The 17,254-nt window shown below is 46.4% G+C and overlaps 1 protein-coding gene across 9 annotated transcripts in view; it reads right to left on the bottom strand.

The window, feature by feature from the left end:
• Window positions 1-17,254, bottom strand: part of SMARCA2 (SWI/SNF related, matrix associated, actin dependent regulator of chromatin, subfamily a, member 2) — a 179,562-nt gene that overhangs the window by 107,445 nt on the left and 54,863 nt on the right. For all 9 annotated transcript variants that reach the window (XM_032308343.1, XM_032308334.1, XM_032308342.1 and 6 more), the window contains exons 11-19: window positions 15,520-15,650; window positions 15,237-15,294; window positions 13,056-13,156; window positions 11,665-11,812; window positions 8,089-8,252; window positions 6,629-6,695; window positions 5,851-5,961; window positions 3,000-3,242; window positions 1,478-1,591 (exon numbers count right to left, since the gene is read on the bottom strand). In XM_032308343.1, coding sequence (XP_032164234.1) covers window positions 1,478-1,591; window positions 3,000-3,242; window positions 5,851-5,961; window positions 6,629-6,695; window positions 8,089-8,252; window positions 11,665-11,812; window positions 13,056-13,156; window positions 15,237-15,294; window positions 15,520-15,650 — 1,137 coding nt within the window. The remainder of the gene's footprint in view (window positions 1-1,477; window positions 1,592-2,999; window positions 3,243-5,850; window positions 5,962-6,628; window positions 6,696-8,088; window positions 8,253-11,664; window positions 11,813-13,055; window positions 13,157-15,236; window positions 15,295-15,519; window positions 15,651-17,254) is intronic.

The following is a 17,254-nucleotide window of genomic DNA, read 5'->3' as shown; positions in this document are numbered from 1 at the left end:
TGGGATAAGCATGATGTAAGAACGGTACTTAAGTTTTTTTTTTTTCCCTGACTGTTAATGAACAGGGTAATCTGGAACCAAATCCTCTCTTGATAAGGTGATCAACTTTTTATGCTCTCTTGTCAACTGCTACTTAAGAAATGAATAGGACGAACCAACCTGTACAAAAACCAGAGTAATGGCACAGAAAAAACACAGTGACGCGAAATACACATTTCAGAACTGGCTCACGTACAGAGAAGACTCAAATCCACATCTCTCTTCTGCCACAAGTAGTACACAACGCCGAACAACCTATCTTTAAGAGAATAAAATTTAGGGGTGCCTGGGTGGCTCAGTGGGTTAAGCCTCTGCCTTCGGCTCAGGTCATGATCCCAGGATCCTAGGATCGAGCCCCGCATCGGGCTCTCTGCTCAGCAAGGAGCCTGCTTCCTTGCCCCCCTCTCTGCCTGCCTCTCTTTTTGTGCTCTCTGACTCTTAAATAAATAAAAATAAAATATTAAAAAAAAGAGAGAATAAAATTTAGAACTCAGAAGGGTGTGATTCCAAAATATGATCGGGAACATACTAAACTAATACCCGAACCAAACCAGAAAATGTGGAGCAAAGGGCTCAAAAGACATTCTAAAGCTCCGAGAAGTCAGGGTGCTAAACACCATGTGAAAATTACCTGCTTCAAGTATTCATGGGGACTTAGCTTTTATGGTACAGATCAAAAACCACATCCGAGAATAATTAGATGATGTGTCTGTAATTTGAAGGAACTCTTGTTTTTCACTTATTATCCAAAGAGTGACATCATAAGCATTAAATACACTTCTAGGAAACCTGGTTAATGTTTACGAGGACTTCTGGTGATGACGTAAGACCCAAACTCATATCCTCATTGGACTCACTGGCAGATCAATCCCGTGGTGCCCACAAGAGTGAACTTCACGAGGTTAATAACTTAAAAAAAAAAAAAAATCCAGACTTAAAATATAGTGTTAAACTAATACAACTGAGTTAATGTAAGTGTGAGCGAAAATGTCAGGAGACTCGATGAATTTATTAACTTCATAAAAGCCGGCGCCAGAGCTTTAGGGAAACCAGGCCGAAAATGTTGAAATTTCCCTTCTCTCTCTCTCTCTGCATTCAAACCTCTAGCTTCTCTCAAACAAAAATGTCCTATACGGTATTTCCAAGATCCCTGGGACTAAAACACGAGCTGGTTGTTTTTTGCTTCTGCCTTCGGCTCAGGTCATGATCTCAGGGTCCTGGGATCGAGCCCCCACATGGGGCTCCCTGCTCAGGGGGAAGCCTGCATTCCCTCTCCCACTCCCCTTGCTTATGCTCTTGCTCTCGCTGTTTCTCTCTCTGTCAAATAAATGAACAAAATCTTTAAAAAAAAAAAAAAGGAAAGAAAAGAAAGTTTCAGATGCAGGTACTTGGGAGATCGGCAGGGAAAGGAACCATAGCTTTGGAATTTGCAACATACTTTCTCGGGCAGCTGGGACTCGACTTCCTTCTTCAGCCTTCTCAGTAAAAATGGTCTTAACACCTTATGTAGACGCCTGATGATCAATATAGTTTCCTCTTCATTTAAGTCCACCTACGAGAGAACCTCAGATGAGTCGGACATTTTTTTTTTTATGATATTTCACAAAATAATGCTGTAGGGTTACATTTATTAATTTGCTGTGATATGTGATTGAAATTTTTATGTCCATTAAGGCTAGGTCTTTACCTGTTTTGCATGCCTCAGAATCTTCTTCCTACGTGCCAAGTGGTAATAAAATGGCGTCTAAATGGGCGTCTTTGTCTTAATGTGGAGTTCCATGGAAAAGGGGCCAGAGCAACCAGTCTCCCAGCTCAGACATTTTTTGGATAGGACTGCAACAAAGCCTTACTGAAGACTGAGACAGAACGCAAGGAGAGGGGCAAGAGTTCATGTGTGCTTCCTCAAAGTCAAAGCCTTAAGTTAGGCTCTTAACTTGGATTGTCTCAGAAGCAGAAACACCCCAAGGCGACAAGGCCTGAACAGGAAAAGAAGAGAGTAGGCCCAGTGGGTGGTGGTGGGTTTCCAAGCCCCTGTACCTCACTCTTCCTTCCCTCTCCCCTTATCTTTGGTCAGCCCTCTTTTATCTGGAACCTTCTCTAGAACCTCTGGTCACCTTCCTCTATGAACCTCTAGGGGGCAGACTTGATTGACATTACTTTCTACAAATGGGCAAGCCAATGAATTACTGACAAAAGGCAAAAGTCCCTATGATGTACTTCAAAATTAAAGTGCTGAATAGTTTCAACATAAATGTCCTGAAAGCCTTCTAAGTGACTTTTCATTCCCACAGTTAAGAAACCACTAATCAAAAGGACAGGAACCCATTCCTTTTCTTGCAATGGCCCGTGTCTTCCTTCCATAAATGAGCTCCAAGAGAAGACAGATGGTGGACAGAATAATAAGGAATTTGAAAATGGCTACTCCGGATTTGAGGAGTATTAATGTAGACATAAAACAGGCTTACACTAAAATTGGGGGAAAAGTGTGTACAGAAAATCAGCATGAGCTAATTCAGTTTCACATACAAACTCTTCATAAGGAAACAGCTTAAGGAGAAGCCCAAGTTTTACAAGGAAGTATGTGCTTTAAGGTTTGTGTTCAGTTGGGTCGGTTGATCTGGTTAAATTGATTCAACAAATCTCTCTCCATTTGTCCTTCCTGTGGCCCGTACAAATAAGGATTCCATCAGTCAGGATCATTCTCTAGTGGCCTGATTAACATGTCAGGAAAAGACCAAAGATCCTAGATCCTAGGACCCTATACCCATCACTAGATCCATTTTCTCAGGGCAGAAAACACCCCTGGAAAGAGAACACACGGACCCACTGATGGGTTTCGTAAAGTGAGCGACATTGCCAACCACCCTACAGGTTTTCTGGGGCTCTAACACTCCCAGCTTCTGGATCTTTACGTTCATTTCATTGCCATAGAGTGGAAGATACAAAAGGTAGACCAGTACCCTTTCTCCAGTCATGGCAAATGGGGCGTTAAACCACTGTTCAAAGGTGCTGCAGCTCTTGAAAATGGTGGGGAGGAGGAAGTTAAGGAGGGCCCAGAGTTCCGGGAGCTTATTCTGCAGAGGGGTCCCAGTCAAGAGGATCCTCCTGGGGGCCACATAGTGAGTGTTCAAGACCTGAGTCAGCTTGCAGTGGTGATTCTTCATCCGGTGGCCTTCATCCACGATCATGTATTTCCACCGAATCTGTAACCCAAGAGGAAGGACCAACATGAGACGAGCAAGGGGAAATACAACCACCTCCAACAGGCAAACCGTGGTGTGGAAAACCAAGGAATTCAGACTTCGCGCATAATACGGTGTGACTCTCCTTTGTGATAATGGGATGTCAGTGCCAATGCTGCTTAGGGGTCATGTGATTCCAAACTGCTCTTGCCAAAGAGGGGAACTTGGGCCCAAGATGAAATGGTTGGGCCGGGACTGGCTCCTGTGTCTCCTGAACCAACACTCCCTCTGTTAATGCTAGACCATGACGGCTCTCCCTGATTCAGTGCTCATGCTGCCTCGGCTCGTAGCAAGAAGAGAGGAGAGCTCCCCACTTGAAGCAGAAATTAGTGACCGATTTCCAAGATGGCTTCAGTAGGTACGTACAGCTGAGATGCTCTGGCTTCCTGCCTTTGCTTTCTATTGTTATATCATTAGGGCCTGCTCAGCTCAGTGTTCTTTTCTCTTCTTAATTTGAATGAGTTGCTAACATTTAAAAGTTGGAATATTTCACACAAAAATGTGAACATCCAGCTTCTCTTAAAAAGTAGATCTGGCAACCTGGAGTCTCTGGGTTCTGACCGAGGTCCTCGCTGGCCAGGTCTCAGATCACTGTTTTCAGAGAGCTAATGTGAAAGGATATACTCACTGACAGTGAAGACAATGCTAAAATATCATTCCTCTGTTTCTGCCAGAACTTTGGAATTAAACACAATCTCCTTTCCCATCATGAGTGCTGCGTGAAAAATAAAGAAAGGCCACATAACACAATCTTCCTCCCTAATCTGTACGTGGGCCTCTTCCTCTCTCACAACTTACCCTTCAGCCCTCTTCAAGGTCACTGGTCTCAGTTTCTTTAAGTGAGAACAATGTGGAATGTCCCACTAAGCCTATTCATTCCCTACAAAACAGTGGCAATGGCCAAGAAAAGCATCTGGTGTTCAGATGTCCCTGGATCCTGCTCCAAAGCTCCCAGACAGAGAGAAGGGAGGTGAGCGCGGGATTCTAGAGGGTTCTGCCTTCCTCATTAGAAGTGACCGTAAAGTCGGGGGAGAAGAAGTATACAATCAGTCAGGCTGGGATGTTTGGGTAAAAGAAACTACCAGAGCTTTTCTTATTTTAATTCTTCCTCCACTACTTCCAAGGAAAGTGTCCAGGAGAATGAAATTATATGGCCAACTACCCCCCAAGCTTACCCACGGCATGAAATGGGGCCACCAGATACAAACATATTTAAGTCAGCAGTCAAAATCCACTTTCCTGATTTAGCTTAGGACCTAATAAACAAGGAAATCAGAGAGGACTTCGATTGTGCTAATCTGCTCATTACCAATTAGGTCTTCCACTTGAACACAATTCCACTACCCTTTTCCATAGCTTCATTCCTCCAGCAACAAATAAAAGCAATTCATCTCATTACCAGGCATCTCTGATGAACGTGGAAATACAAATGCAGAAGATGGGATAGGATTTTTTTTTTTAAAGGCTCTCCGATGTACAAACCCACATTCCAGAGTTTCTACCAAAAACATGTAATTTCTGACACTGCCAAGTTCCTCTCTGGGAACGAGGAGCAGGAACACGGCACTGTCGCCAGTGCCATCTCAATTATTAAACCTCCCCTGGGAGCATACTTCCTGCAAGGGAGCGCCCGTGATGCCAGGAAGGGAACTCAACAGTTCCCAGAGCAAAGGTTTAGTGGGGAGAGAGAACAGACCCCAGAAACAGGAATTCTGTTCTCTTCTGGCCACCGCTTAGTTTCCGATTATAGCCAATTCCAAAACACCACAGGGTAGGAGAAATCACCAGAGGAAGAAAACTGAAGTTTCTGTGTTTGGTCCCACGAAAGAAGGTATTCTGAATGAATGCATTAGGAGGCCAGGCGATAGAAATCAAAGAACAACTTTCTATTTTCTAGCTGAAGGACAACTTGGGACATACAAATTAGGAGACAAGCGTGTCGCAGGTAGAAAACAGCTCTTTCTCGGCGTCGAGTGAATAGGCACAGAAACAGCCCGGAGCCATCCGTACAGTGGCCCATTATTTCACCAGAGGAAAAAAACCCAACACAGGAAGAGCAAAGCCGCAGCGTGGACAACTGTTCACACGGAGAAACCATATGGAAGGGTGCCTACTCATCTTTGGAGAGACAAAGGCACAAGAGGAATGAAGTCATGCTGCTGACAATAACCCAGGGCAACAAAAACAATTATTTCTTCCACAAGCACGTTCAGGGCCGCTGGAGAGAAAAGAAGCTGCGCAAGGAGCCCAGGTGAATTTTTTTAAGAGATGTAAACTCATAAACTAGGAGAGGCTCCGTCACAGAACCAGGATCGGCGACATAGGCCAACAAAAGAAACAAAACAAAATGAAACAAACAAACAAAAAGCATGCCTAAAATTAAAACCCATTCCCAAAATATAGCTGACTCTGAAAGAGAAAGAGAAAGAGAGAGAGAGAGAGAGAGGGAAAAGCCTCTAATGATCAAATTATCCCAGTGGGCACGATCTGGGAAATCCTTTACACTCTAGCGCGATGGTCCATCATGAGAGGTAAAGGAACTTTTTTTTTTTTTTTTTTAAAGACATACCTTTGCAAGAATGTGCTTGTCTTTGATAATGTACTCGTAAGTAGTCAGGAGGACGTTGAATTTGCCACTCCGCAGCTGGGGGACAAGGGAGCGACGCATGGCAGGGGTGCCCTGAATGGAAAGAAACACACACATACATACATGACCCAATGCGAGTAATGTGTGCATTTTGCCTCACTGTTCACAGCTTAATGGAGCCCGGACCCGTGAGCGCGGGCTGCATCTCTACGCATTACCGTATACGGACCATTATCCACAAAGAAAGTGCCTGGCAAATCGCGCACCATCTGGACACTTTCCAGACCCTTCTAGGCAGGCTTTCCCCCTGGAAACTGAGGGAGGGGGAAGACGGAGAGGGAAATTACAGCAACCCCGAGGTGGCGGGGAACCCGCTGCTCGGCTGAAAGGCTCCATTTCCGTGGGAGCAGGCGGCCCGGGCGCCCCGGTAATTGGCGAACTTCGCAGGAACAGCGGGTGCGGTGGCGGCGGCCCGCGGAATGTGCGGTATTTGTCATTTGTATTACTCTCATCAGAAACCGCGCAATATGATAATTAACAATTTTCTTCTGCATTTCACTATCTGAAAGTAATTATGGTTTATTACAGTAATCTTCTTGGGATGATTAACTCACACTGTTTGGTACATGATGTACATGACAAAACTTTACAACCAAATACAGTTCACAGATGTGCATATGGAATGAAGAAAAAAAAAAAAAAAAGAGGAGGGCCTATTTTTTGCTTTTCCACATTTATATATAAACACAGCGTTCCAAACCTTGTAAGAAATTTTCACCACAGAAGGAGCCCATTTGTCAAATTCATATGTCCAGTTAGACAGAGTCCTGTAGAACAAAGAAGAAAACAGACAGAGAAAACGACATTGCTGTTGCGATCGGCGGTTAAAAAGATGTCCTTATTCATGCTCAGGCCTCACCTTGAAAGGGGAGAGAGAATAGAAAATACCTCAACTACAGGATTCTTTGAAAGGTGTGGAAATAAGAGATAAGTGGGAAAGAAGCTGGGCCCAAAGCATGACAAGTGTGTTTGTCAGTTTCTAAGAAATCTCATAAGAAAAAAGAAATAAATAAAATTTTTAAAATGCATAAACATAGAGAAGGGAAAATTAAAAAAAAAAAAAAAAAACCAACCCTTAATTGCAATATTGAAAACAGCAACTGCCAGAGTGATTTGGGGACTCTTGAAAAACAGCCATGTAGGTTCACAGAAAAGTTGAGTCAGGAAAAAATAAATGACAAAAGCACATGAAAATATTAAATAAATCTGTCAAGAGGGAACGGGGGAGAAATAGGGAATGCCTTTTTTGTTTTTTTTTAAATCCCTGAAAGCATCACCATAATACGGGAATCAGAACATGCAAAATATATATAAAGAACTGAATATATACTTGAAATGTAGATACAATACCAAGGACGTCTAAATACTACAGATTTGGCTAATACAGATTCCGAAGGTCTGCGAACAGTTCTCCTTTAGACAAAATTTGCAAATGCGAAACCAGAATCCCTCTGCTCGTCTGTCTGTCTGTTTTGCAAGGTCCAAGTCTGTCTTAGCACCGAGATCGACAAAGATCTCAGCGACTGGAACTGCGACCTAACGCCAGCTGCCAGAGCCCTCCCGGGAGGGCCGCTCCGCGTTGAACAGGTCTTCCTTCTCTCAGGCCCAGAAAAGACCTAGGAGGAGCCGCCCAGGCTCTGGGCACTGATGGAGGACAGGAGGACCTGCGCTTGCGGAGCAGCCAGGATCACGGACGTCAGACTGTCCGTTCTGAAAACGGTTTAAGGTCAAATTCACAGGTACGATTGTGACCCAGATTCTGCTCTAAGAGATACAGTCGAGGCAGACTGAAGAAGTCATTCTTTTTTGAATATATGTAAGCTTTTGGAAATGGGACAAGGGGAAAAAAAAAAATCCAAGAAATCTTTAAAAAATAGGAATCAAAAACCTTTCTGGCGCCGTGAGCCACTTAAGGTGTGATGCGGGCTGTGAACTGCGGCCTGATTATCGGGGCTGATGAAATCACTTTGTCCTGTGGTTAAATAGCCATTCAAAGAGGCCGGGGGTGGGAAGCGGAAACCTGAGTTCAGAGCAGCAGCAGCTTCTGGTGATCCCGCTATAGGTTACAATTCTGCCTTAAATGGAAAACAAGGACAAGCTCCTAATAGGACAATCTATAACCTACGGAGAGATAAGTAAGGAATAAATGACTTTACTTACGAAAGGGGAACAATGATGAGATAGGGGCCATTGAGTCTTTTGTGCTCCATCAGGTAAGTGATGAGTGCAATGGTCTGTATGGTCTTCCCTAGCCCCATTTCGTCAGCTAAGATCCCGTTCAAATTGTTATTATACAGGGAAACCATCCATTCCAGGCCCTGGAGCTGAAATGAAGAGTAATTGCTTCAATTATCCAAGATCTGCACAGGTAATTAATACTAATACAACTCAAGTGAGGCTGCGACTTCTTAACTCCTCGGTGCTATATGTTGGATTTCCCACAGTAGGAAAGTGGGGGGAAGCACCAACACAAAAAGAATTTAAAATATGAGCCTGTAATCATCCCTGCTGCTTGGCAGGTGCTAAGTGTTAATCAGATTTAGAAATGACGGGCTGTAGCATACTGGTGGGATTTTAAGCAGCTTTGCTGCTCATCCCTACTTAGCATTTCACAGTATATGACATTCCAGAGTTATTATAAATGAAGAAAACCCAAACGAAAATCCATTCCAAGCACTCCAAGAACAAAAAGCCAATGTGAGGATTAGAGACAAACAAACCAGAAGGCAGGTTTGGCACACAGATCAGAGATCATTAGACACAGCCTTCTTGGCCATGAGGAGCCTTCCCGGGCCGGGATCCCCTCCGCCAGCAAGCCGGCTGACCAGGGAGCCGGGCCGCTGCGGGGCCCGCAGGACGGGCCTCACGTGGGAGCGGCCATGGGGGCGCTCCCCCGGGCCACCGCAAGGGAAGCTGATGGCTGGAAACACGGATGACATATTTTTAAAGGACGAAAGGCCTGCACCAGAGACAGAGCTTTGCGGAGTTCCTGTGTTAAGTACAAGAAAGGCTGGGGTGAAAATACAAGACTGTTCCCCTTCCTTCTCCCAACCGCCATACCAATACCACCACCGTCACACAGATGTTGAGCTCAAATGGTAGGAGCAATTCAATATACTTCTGTATATATACGTGTGTGTGTGTGTGTGTGTGTGTGTGTGTGTGTACATAGTATAAAATACATACAGCTATTTGTGCATATTATATATTATGTATTACATGTAAGTGAATAAGCATAAATACACAAATATATAAATATGCATGTCTGCTGAAGTTAATTTAGCTTGCTAATTAAGTTATGCTCAGGGAAATGTTAATTTTAATTTGTTTTATGTAAGAACCAAGTGAGTAATTCAATTATTTTCAATATTTATTAAATGACTGCTCTGCGCGAAGAACCATGCAAGGGGGTATAGCAGATGGACGTCTGCCCATTCTGCAGGAGGCGGCCTCCCTGCAGAAGCTTGCAGTCCAAGAGGAAACAAAGGCAATCGCATATCCACAGGCACCGAGAAGGGGTTCGAAGTACGTGGCACACATATGAATACGTATCATCTTATTTAAAATTGTTCTGGCACGCACGCTGAGTTGCAGCGAGCAGAGATTTTCTTGGGGAGAGCCCTGCGATGGTCTGCAGAAATACTTCCACAGGCCACTTAGGGTACCTGGTACCGTGCAAGACTCCGAATCATCCTAAAGGATTCTGCAGGAGGACAGCAACGCCAAGAGACGGGAGAAGCAGGAAGAGCCCCGAGGGAATGGGCAGCCGGAAGCGACTGCAGACTGGAAGGGCGGCGGGCCTGCCCCAGGATCCCAGACCACCAGACCTTTAGGAAAGTCAACTAAATGCCAGAAACATCTGGATAGTCGTGATGGTGTTTTGTTTTGTTGGTTTTAGATTTTATTTATTTCAGAGAGAGGGAGAAGATGAGAGACAGAGGGCATGAGAGGGAGGGAGGCTCAGAGGGAGAAGCAGACTCTGCAGAGCAGGAAGCCAATGTGGGACTCCATCCCGGGACTCCAGGATCATGACCTGAGCCGAAGGCAGTGGCTTAACCATCTGAGCAACCCAGGTGCCCTGATTTTTTTTTTTTTTAAATGAAAACTGGCCAAGGGGCTGAATTTTGCATTTGTGTTAAACCCAGATAAAACAGAAGCATAAGCTGGCAGCAGAGGAGACCAGAAATTCATGAAAACAGTGGGAGGTGATATGGGTTTCCCCAGACCGTGAAGGGGTGGGTCTGGGGAGTGACCCAGACGTGTGTGGCTTTCCCAGGAAGCCGTGGGGAGACCCCCCACTGGGTCAGGGTTACGTAATTATTAAAGATACACGAACCATCAAGGAGAGAGGTGGCAGAAAGCTTACTCGTGGACAGGGTGATCCAGGCAGGCCCCGAGCCACAGCTGGAATCAGTTTGTGAGAAATGGAAAGGATCTCATGGGTCTGATGCGGGTGGTCAGAGGCTGGGAAGGAGGAAGTCATTGGAGCCAAAGCCCAGAAGGGGACTGACGTGGACGCATGCTCAGGAAGTCTACAGGCAGCCCGGAAGAGGAAGCTCCCAGATGGCAATGGGGGACACAGGTTTGGAAAGGCAGTGAGGACAAGTGATGAGAAAGGCTTTAATTGCAGGAGGAAATCAACATGGTATTAAGCGTGATTTAGGTCCACAGGCCTGGACCCTTCACGCCCATGCCGTGGCAGCCAGCCCAGTGCTGGCAGTGAGGAGTTTAGGGGAGCCAACCCATAAACTCAGAGAACTTTGCATATACTTCCTAAATTACAGGACGTTAATAGGGGTTATATGAACATAAAGTTGGGTGGTCCAAGAAATTTGGGAAATAGGAAGTCAAAGTGATCTCACTGCAGGACGCTGACACGCAGTCGTCAATTACAAGAGTCGTGAATGTGCTCATGAACACCAGGGATTACCAGGAGGGGTCACTGCCACGGTGCCCTTCTGTCTGGTTGGCTTAGGATCGTCCTGGGTTATGCTTGGTACGAATAAGAAGGGCCCTTATTCACTCTTGTATGCATCCAAATCTGGAGTAGTTAATTACATGACAATCCTACCTCCGGATGATAGTATTTCCTTGTATTCATTTGACCATGACCCCATTTTCCTTTTTTTAAGGGACAGCTCATGAACCAAGTGTTCCAAGGAACACACTTTGGGAAACGCCAGAGTGGTAGGCGGTAGACAATAGGAGCTGCCCTTACTCCAACAGGTCAAATGAAATGTCTGTTCTGTTTACAGTGGGCGTCTCATCAAAGCCGACCACTTTACTGTGTCTTAAAAAAGGCCATACATGTAGTGGACAGCGGCTCCTAGAAGCTGAATCCATGGCATTAAATTAGACCTACCACCGAAGTTCTGGAAGAAATGCTTCATGGACTACAAGACGAGGCACCCATGTTCCCTATACTGGGTTTTCCGCTGTGAAGAGATCCACAACATCAAACCGTTCTAACTGCTAAGCCTGTATTTCTTAGAACATGAGCCATCCTAAATTCACGGAAGGGAACTTTCTAGGGGATGCCCTCGTACGATGGAAGTGTCTCTAAAGCAAGAATTACAGGTGCCACAGAGAATCATTGTATCTTAAGCAACATGACCCCAGAGGCCTCACCACCATCAGACACCTTACGCAAGCCACATACGCACGTGCAAGACACACACGGCCCAAAGTGAGGTGAGGGCCATGGCTGCCCCAGAGGGCCCGACCCCCACCAGTTACCTGATAATGCTTCAGGGTCCCGTTAATGAGGAGGGCGGACTGCTTCTCCACGCGCTCGGAGATGGCATGGGCCACCGTGTAGTAGGACTGGGAGCCCCTGGCGCTATACTGCATGCTGTACTCATCGTCCACGTCCTGCTTGGCCGTCCTGAGACACAGAGAGCCGAGAATCATCCACAGATCTCTGGGTGCACGGATGGAGAGCCGAGCCCCGCTGTGCAAAGTATAGTTTACTGATCATCTCCAGTACGTCTTCTGGTTAAAAGACAGGACTGGTAACCCTCACAGAAAGCGAGCAAGCTGGAGGTTAATTCGTGTGCCCGGGCCCTGGGAAAGGTCACAGAGTCAGGACCGGCAGGCAGGCCTGCCTGACCTCCAATGACTGATCGCAGCAGGAACCGCATCCCTGCAGATGACCCAGTGGCCAGGGAGGCCATCCTAGGCTCTCCAGATGCAAAGATAAACCCTATCCACAGAATGGTGTCTAGAGCTTGCTGGGCACGAGAGGGAGGGAGCAACGTGACCACAGAGATGGGAGAGGCACCAGCCGGCTTCCACTTCCTCCGCATTGCTCACGGGCTGGTGTTTAACTCCACGGGCAGTGAGGAACCACTGGGCAGCTCTAAACCTTCGGCGGGCCCAGAAAACAAAGTTTCCTAGTGTGGGGCCCACAGACCTCGAATCAAAGGAGGAAACATAGGTGTCTGGGTGGCTCAGTCAGTTAAACGGTTAAGTGTCTGCATTCAGCTCAGGTCATGGTCCCCAGGGCCTGGGATTGAGCCCTGTGTCAGGCTCCCTGCTCAGCCGGGAGTCTCCTTCTCACCCTGCCAGCTCTGACTGTGACTCCCCCTGCTTGTGCTCTCTCTCAAATAAATAAAACCTTTTTTTAAAAAAAAAAAAAGGAGACAATATCACAATGCCTATTTTTGCTTTTTTTTTTTTTTTAAATCTCATTACTTTAAAATGTTCTATTTTACATATCATTTCCCCCAAATGTGAACATTAGAGCCACACAAGCAAAGAGCTGACATGGAGAACGGCCCTAGTGAAGACTAGATCCGGCACTCGGACTCGGGGAGGAGGACGAGGTGCCGAGAGGTCCTGGGGTGCTGCGGACAATATGTGGGAAGGGGGGGCTGGCTGGCAGCGGGGACCTGGGTGGAACAGCATCTCTCACGGGCATTCCTGGGTAAGTGCTGATGCCATTGAGGAAGGTGGGAAAGCCGAGCTCCAGAGGCAGGGGGTGACCTCTTATGGCAGCGTTTCAAGGGGAACGTGGCCATGAACTTGGTCGCCTTCCTTCCTCAGACAAAGTTCTCTGAAAGAAAATCCGTACAGCACAATTCTGGGGACACGCATTTTCACAAGGGAGAAAACTGAGTGATACGCACTCAATGATCTGCTTGGCGTCCTTCTCGGAAACCTCTTCGCTGTTGGGATCCAGAAGTATTTTCTCTTCCGTGTCCTGCCGACTGGACTCTTCTTCCTCATCCTGGGGGAAGGAACAAAGACACAGGAAGGATTCCATTTCAGGGACAAAATCTCTAGGATTGGCCTTTTCTGAAGGGAGACTGAACGGTGTTCAGCTTCGCAGAGTAAATACGACGTAGGGAGAAAGTAAATTTAACACCTCCCTAAACCAGGCAATACACTGTTCCATTTCTGTTTAAATCATGGAGAAGAGAACAGAAGAAACCCTTCGAGGATCCGTTAGAACCCTTGTTCCCAATATAACTGGCAGATGGGTATTTATCATTGGTTATCAAAGACTCTGACAGACCACACCTGCTCTCTCTTAGAAAAATTCTACAGCCTAAGCCAGACTTAGAGGCTTACTACTGCCCTTCTCATAAAAATGCCCCCCGATAATTTAGCCAAGGGGACTTGGATGACCCCCATGCATTCCAGGTAGTGGGGCTGGAACTTGAAACCCGCTGCTTTGGGACTACTTCACAGCACAGATCTCCGAGTATTTAGACGAAAGCTGTCAGTAACTTGGCAAAGGATTCATTACAGGCTCCTCTCAGCCACATACTACGTTCTGCTGATCTGTTGGAAAGCTTTGCTACACAGTCATTATGCCCATGGCAAACCACTGCTGTTGGGAGCTAAACCCTCCAGACTCACCGGTGGAATTTCTTTAAAAGCAGGTTTTAAGAGATTAATGCTTTCCCATCACTCTTGGATGAAGAAATGGGAGTGGACATAATATTCCTGCTAACAACCAAACCTCAAGGGAACGGACCACTGAGATGCTGGGAGGTGAGGAATCAGTTTGGCTCCTTTGTCTTCCAGGAAAGGAGTGAGGCTCTGAGTAGGGATGTGACTCGCCATGAGTGACAGACCCGAGATGAGGACTCGGGTTCAAATTCATTCTAGTCCCAGCTGCCCGGAGCTGTGTGTGGCTGTCTGTCCTGGGCTGACACCTGCGGGTTCAGCAACCCCCTGTCCCTCCCTGGCTTTCTGACCCAATGACTTCCAGGGGATCTTTTGGTTTCTTCCAATGGATCATTTATGGACCCATTCATCCAAGTGAACAAGAAACATTTTAAAAATTGATTCTGGAAGCTTCAAAGACCTCAGAGCCAAAGCGGCCTGTAAAAAGTAAATAATACACAACCCAAAGCAGCAGTTTTTGCTAAAGCCTTTTTCTTAAAACGTAACTTTTTAATTCCTCCTCTTTGTAAAAGTTACCAAGTGTTCACAGTAGATTAATTTAGGGGGAAAAAGGGAAGGCTCTGCAAAATAGAAGAAAATCACAATTGTCTTAGAATTCTGGTGAGTGACCTGACTGGTAGGGCGGCTTCGCCCGATCTGTGGCCACGGTGCTCTTTGAACCAAGATTCCTCGACGCTGGTAAACAGAATTAATGACTACCCACAAACAATGCACTCAGCAAGGAGATAAAAATCTTCTTTTAATCCTTCTATTTATAATTATAACACATTTCGGAGTTGATCTAAAGAAAACCCTTTATTACTCTTTCTTAAGTTCTGTTAAAAGTATCCAAGGATTCCATTTTAGGTTCTAGGTAAACTTACTGCCCATTCATTCCTTCCAAGAGACTGAGAAATGTGCTTCTCTTGGGGTAACGGGAATATCCAAGGAATTTAAACAAGAATCACGTTTAAAGAGAAACCGAGAGGATCAATAACTTCATCAAACCAAATCTGCGTTGCCCTTTCATCTACCCTTCCAGACTTACAATTTTGAGTAGACTCTAAGACCTGAAGGACCCCGGAAACTTCTGGGTGGCTCAGCCTCAGCGTGGGCCAGGGAAAGCAGGGCACCGCCTTCCCAAAATAACCCGTCTCCAGTTCTCCCCAGAAGACCTTTCCACCACCTCCCCTTTCGTGTCAGCCTCTCTTTTCTTGGTTTCATATAAATTCAGAATTCTCCGAGTCCCGCCACTGGCCAAGAGCCCCGGCGAGGTCGCTAGACTGCTGGGCACCATCGCCATAGCTCTGGGGCATCCTCAGCAACAGACGTCACGCCAAGGTTAGCACTGGAGGACGCAGTGATAGACAGGGGCTCTTCCCACACGCACCCCAAAGACTGAGATGCCCACGTACCTCCTCCTCGTAATCAGAACCGCTCTCTTCACTGTCGGATCGCGGGGCAACTTCGTAACTGCAGGAAAAGGAGTGGGAAGGAGAGGGGGCTTACTTCTCTAAAATTAGAAGACACCACACACGCACATGACCTACGTAGCATGTTCTGTGTACAAATGACAAATGTGGGGAATCACTTGAACTGTTTCAGCGAAGGTCATGGTGCTGGTGCACTGAGATTTTATGGGGACCACAGACATCTAAGAAGCCACTGGACCCCAGAATTTCTGCTTTAATGCCGTACCCGGGATTCATTTCCAACCAGGCGTCCAGCTGACTTGCTTTGGGTGCTTCTGGTCCAAAGAGGACCTTGCCCGTTTCCGTGTGAGTCACTTTGACGGGCAAGTCACTCATCTGACTGCTTTCGTCTATGGGCTAGAAAGGAGAAACAAAAACACATCACCGCTGGGTGTTAGGACCGCCTCCCAGTTCTGTGCTGGAGCTGCCCAGCATCTGAAACTTTTTCCTGTGACTGGAAAGTTCCCCACCTATGAGTCCTGGTGGGAGGCGGGAGGTCACCTCCTACTAAAGACGCTGAAAGCACCAACCTCCCTTGCAGCAAGGAGGTCAGTGCAGACCTCAGCTCCATCAACTGGACGCACTCACCACGGCTTGGGATTAGGAGCCCGAGGCTTGGGGAAGCCGGCAGCAACAGGCATGCTGGAGGGAAGGCAGAGCACAGGGCCGGGCCGGGCCGAGCCCCTGCCGGTGCACCGCGTCAGCCACCAGCCACGGCCTCACTGACTGGCTGGACGGTAGAACACGGCCTACTGTAGCCTCAAGGCAGGCTCTCCAGGTTTCCTGGAGGTCTGATGAATTACCCAATATCTTATGAACATACTCCCTTCTTACTTAAATCTGGCAGAGTTGTCATTTGTCATTTGCAAATAAGAATCCCCACATAATACCCCTTCCCTGTAACAACAACAAAGTCATGGTTTCTGAGAGAATGGGAAAAGAAAGAGGTATTGTCATCTGTGTCCCCTCTCGAGGGGCCAGTCTGAGTTTCTGCAGAACCCAGTGTCCTGTTCTCTAGCTTGGCCACAGGCACCTGACAGCGAGACAGAGCCAGAAGCTGGATCCTCTGAAACCGCGCGCATGGACCAAGCCGGAGCTGAAGTTCATTATTAGAGTCTTCGTGAAGAATGGCTTGCTCAGAAAATTAAGAGGATAAATGAAATCACAGAGGCCTTGTCTAACCTACTTCAAGGAATAAATTGTTTTAAAAGGCCTAAAAAAAAAAAAATGGAGTAATCAATCCTATGCAAATGAATGCTACGGATTACCCGGGGACCACACCTGTAGGACAGACCCCCCAGGCCAGACGCTGGCCTGGAAATGCCTGATTTGTGAGCAGTCCAAGTTATCCATCTCCTTAGAAGTAATAAAATTCCATGTTTACACAATTCATTAATTCTGAAGAATTTTTTTCTCAATTGTTCTTAATTGGAGTTAAATAAAAGTGACAGGAAACACAGGATACCGCAGTGTATCTTCCATATCTTAGAGGAAATGACCAAAAAAAAAAGTTCATTCTCCCTTCTCCTTCAACAAAACAGAATAAAAAACAAACAAAAAACCCCCAAAAAACAATATATTAGCGAGTATCTACCAAAAAAAAAAAAAAAAAAAAAAAAAAAAAAGCTTTTAAAAAAGAAGAGGCCAACTCCAAGCCATCTCTTCTTTTTTCTTTGATGTGGGCTAAAGCAACAGATTGGGGCACTACTGCTCTGCACGCGTGACCTTTCCTCCTCACTGGGGCACAAGGTCAACCACATGCCCACGCGGTAAAGCAAGGAATCTACCAGTCGTTATCGCCTCCCTTGGAGAAACTGTATTCCGTTACTGCGGACTCTGAGAACACAGCCTGTTTTCTTGCTTATGTCGTGCCGCAGAGAAAATCGGGAGTTGCCGTGGCTGGAATTAGGGCTTTGGCAAGGGCCCTGAAGGAGCCCGGCAGAGAGTAAGAACATGATTTC

The sequence above is a fragment of the Mustela erminea genome, chromosome 12, assembly GCF_009829155.1.
Source record: "Mustela erminea isolate mMusErm1 chromosome 12, mMusErm1.Pri, whole genome shotgun sequence".
Taxonomy (NCBI): domain Eukaryota; kingdom Metazoa; phylum Chordata; class Mammalia; order Carnivora; family Mustelidae; genus Mustela; species Mustela erminea.
The sequence above is the reverse complement of the archived record's forward strand: the minus strand, read 5'-3'. Positions and strand labels throughout refer to the sequence as shown.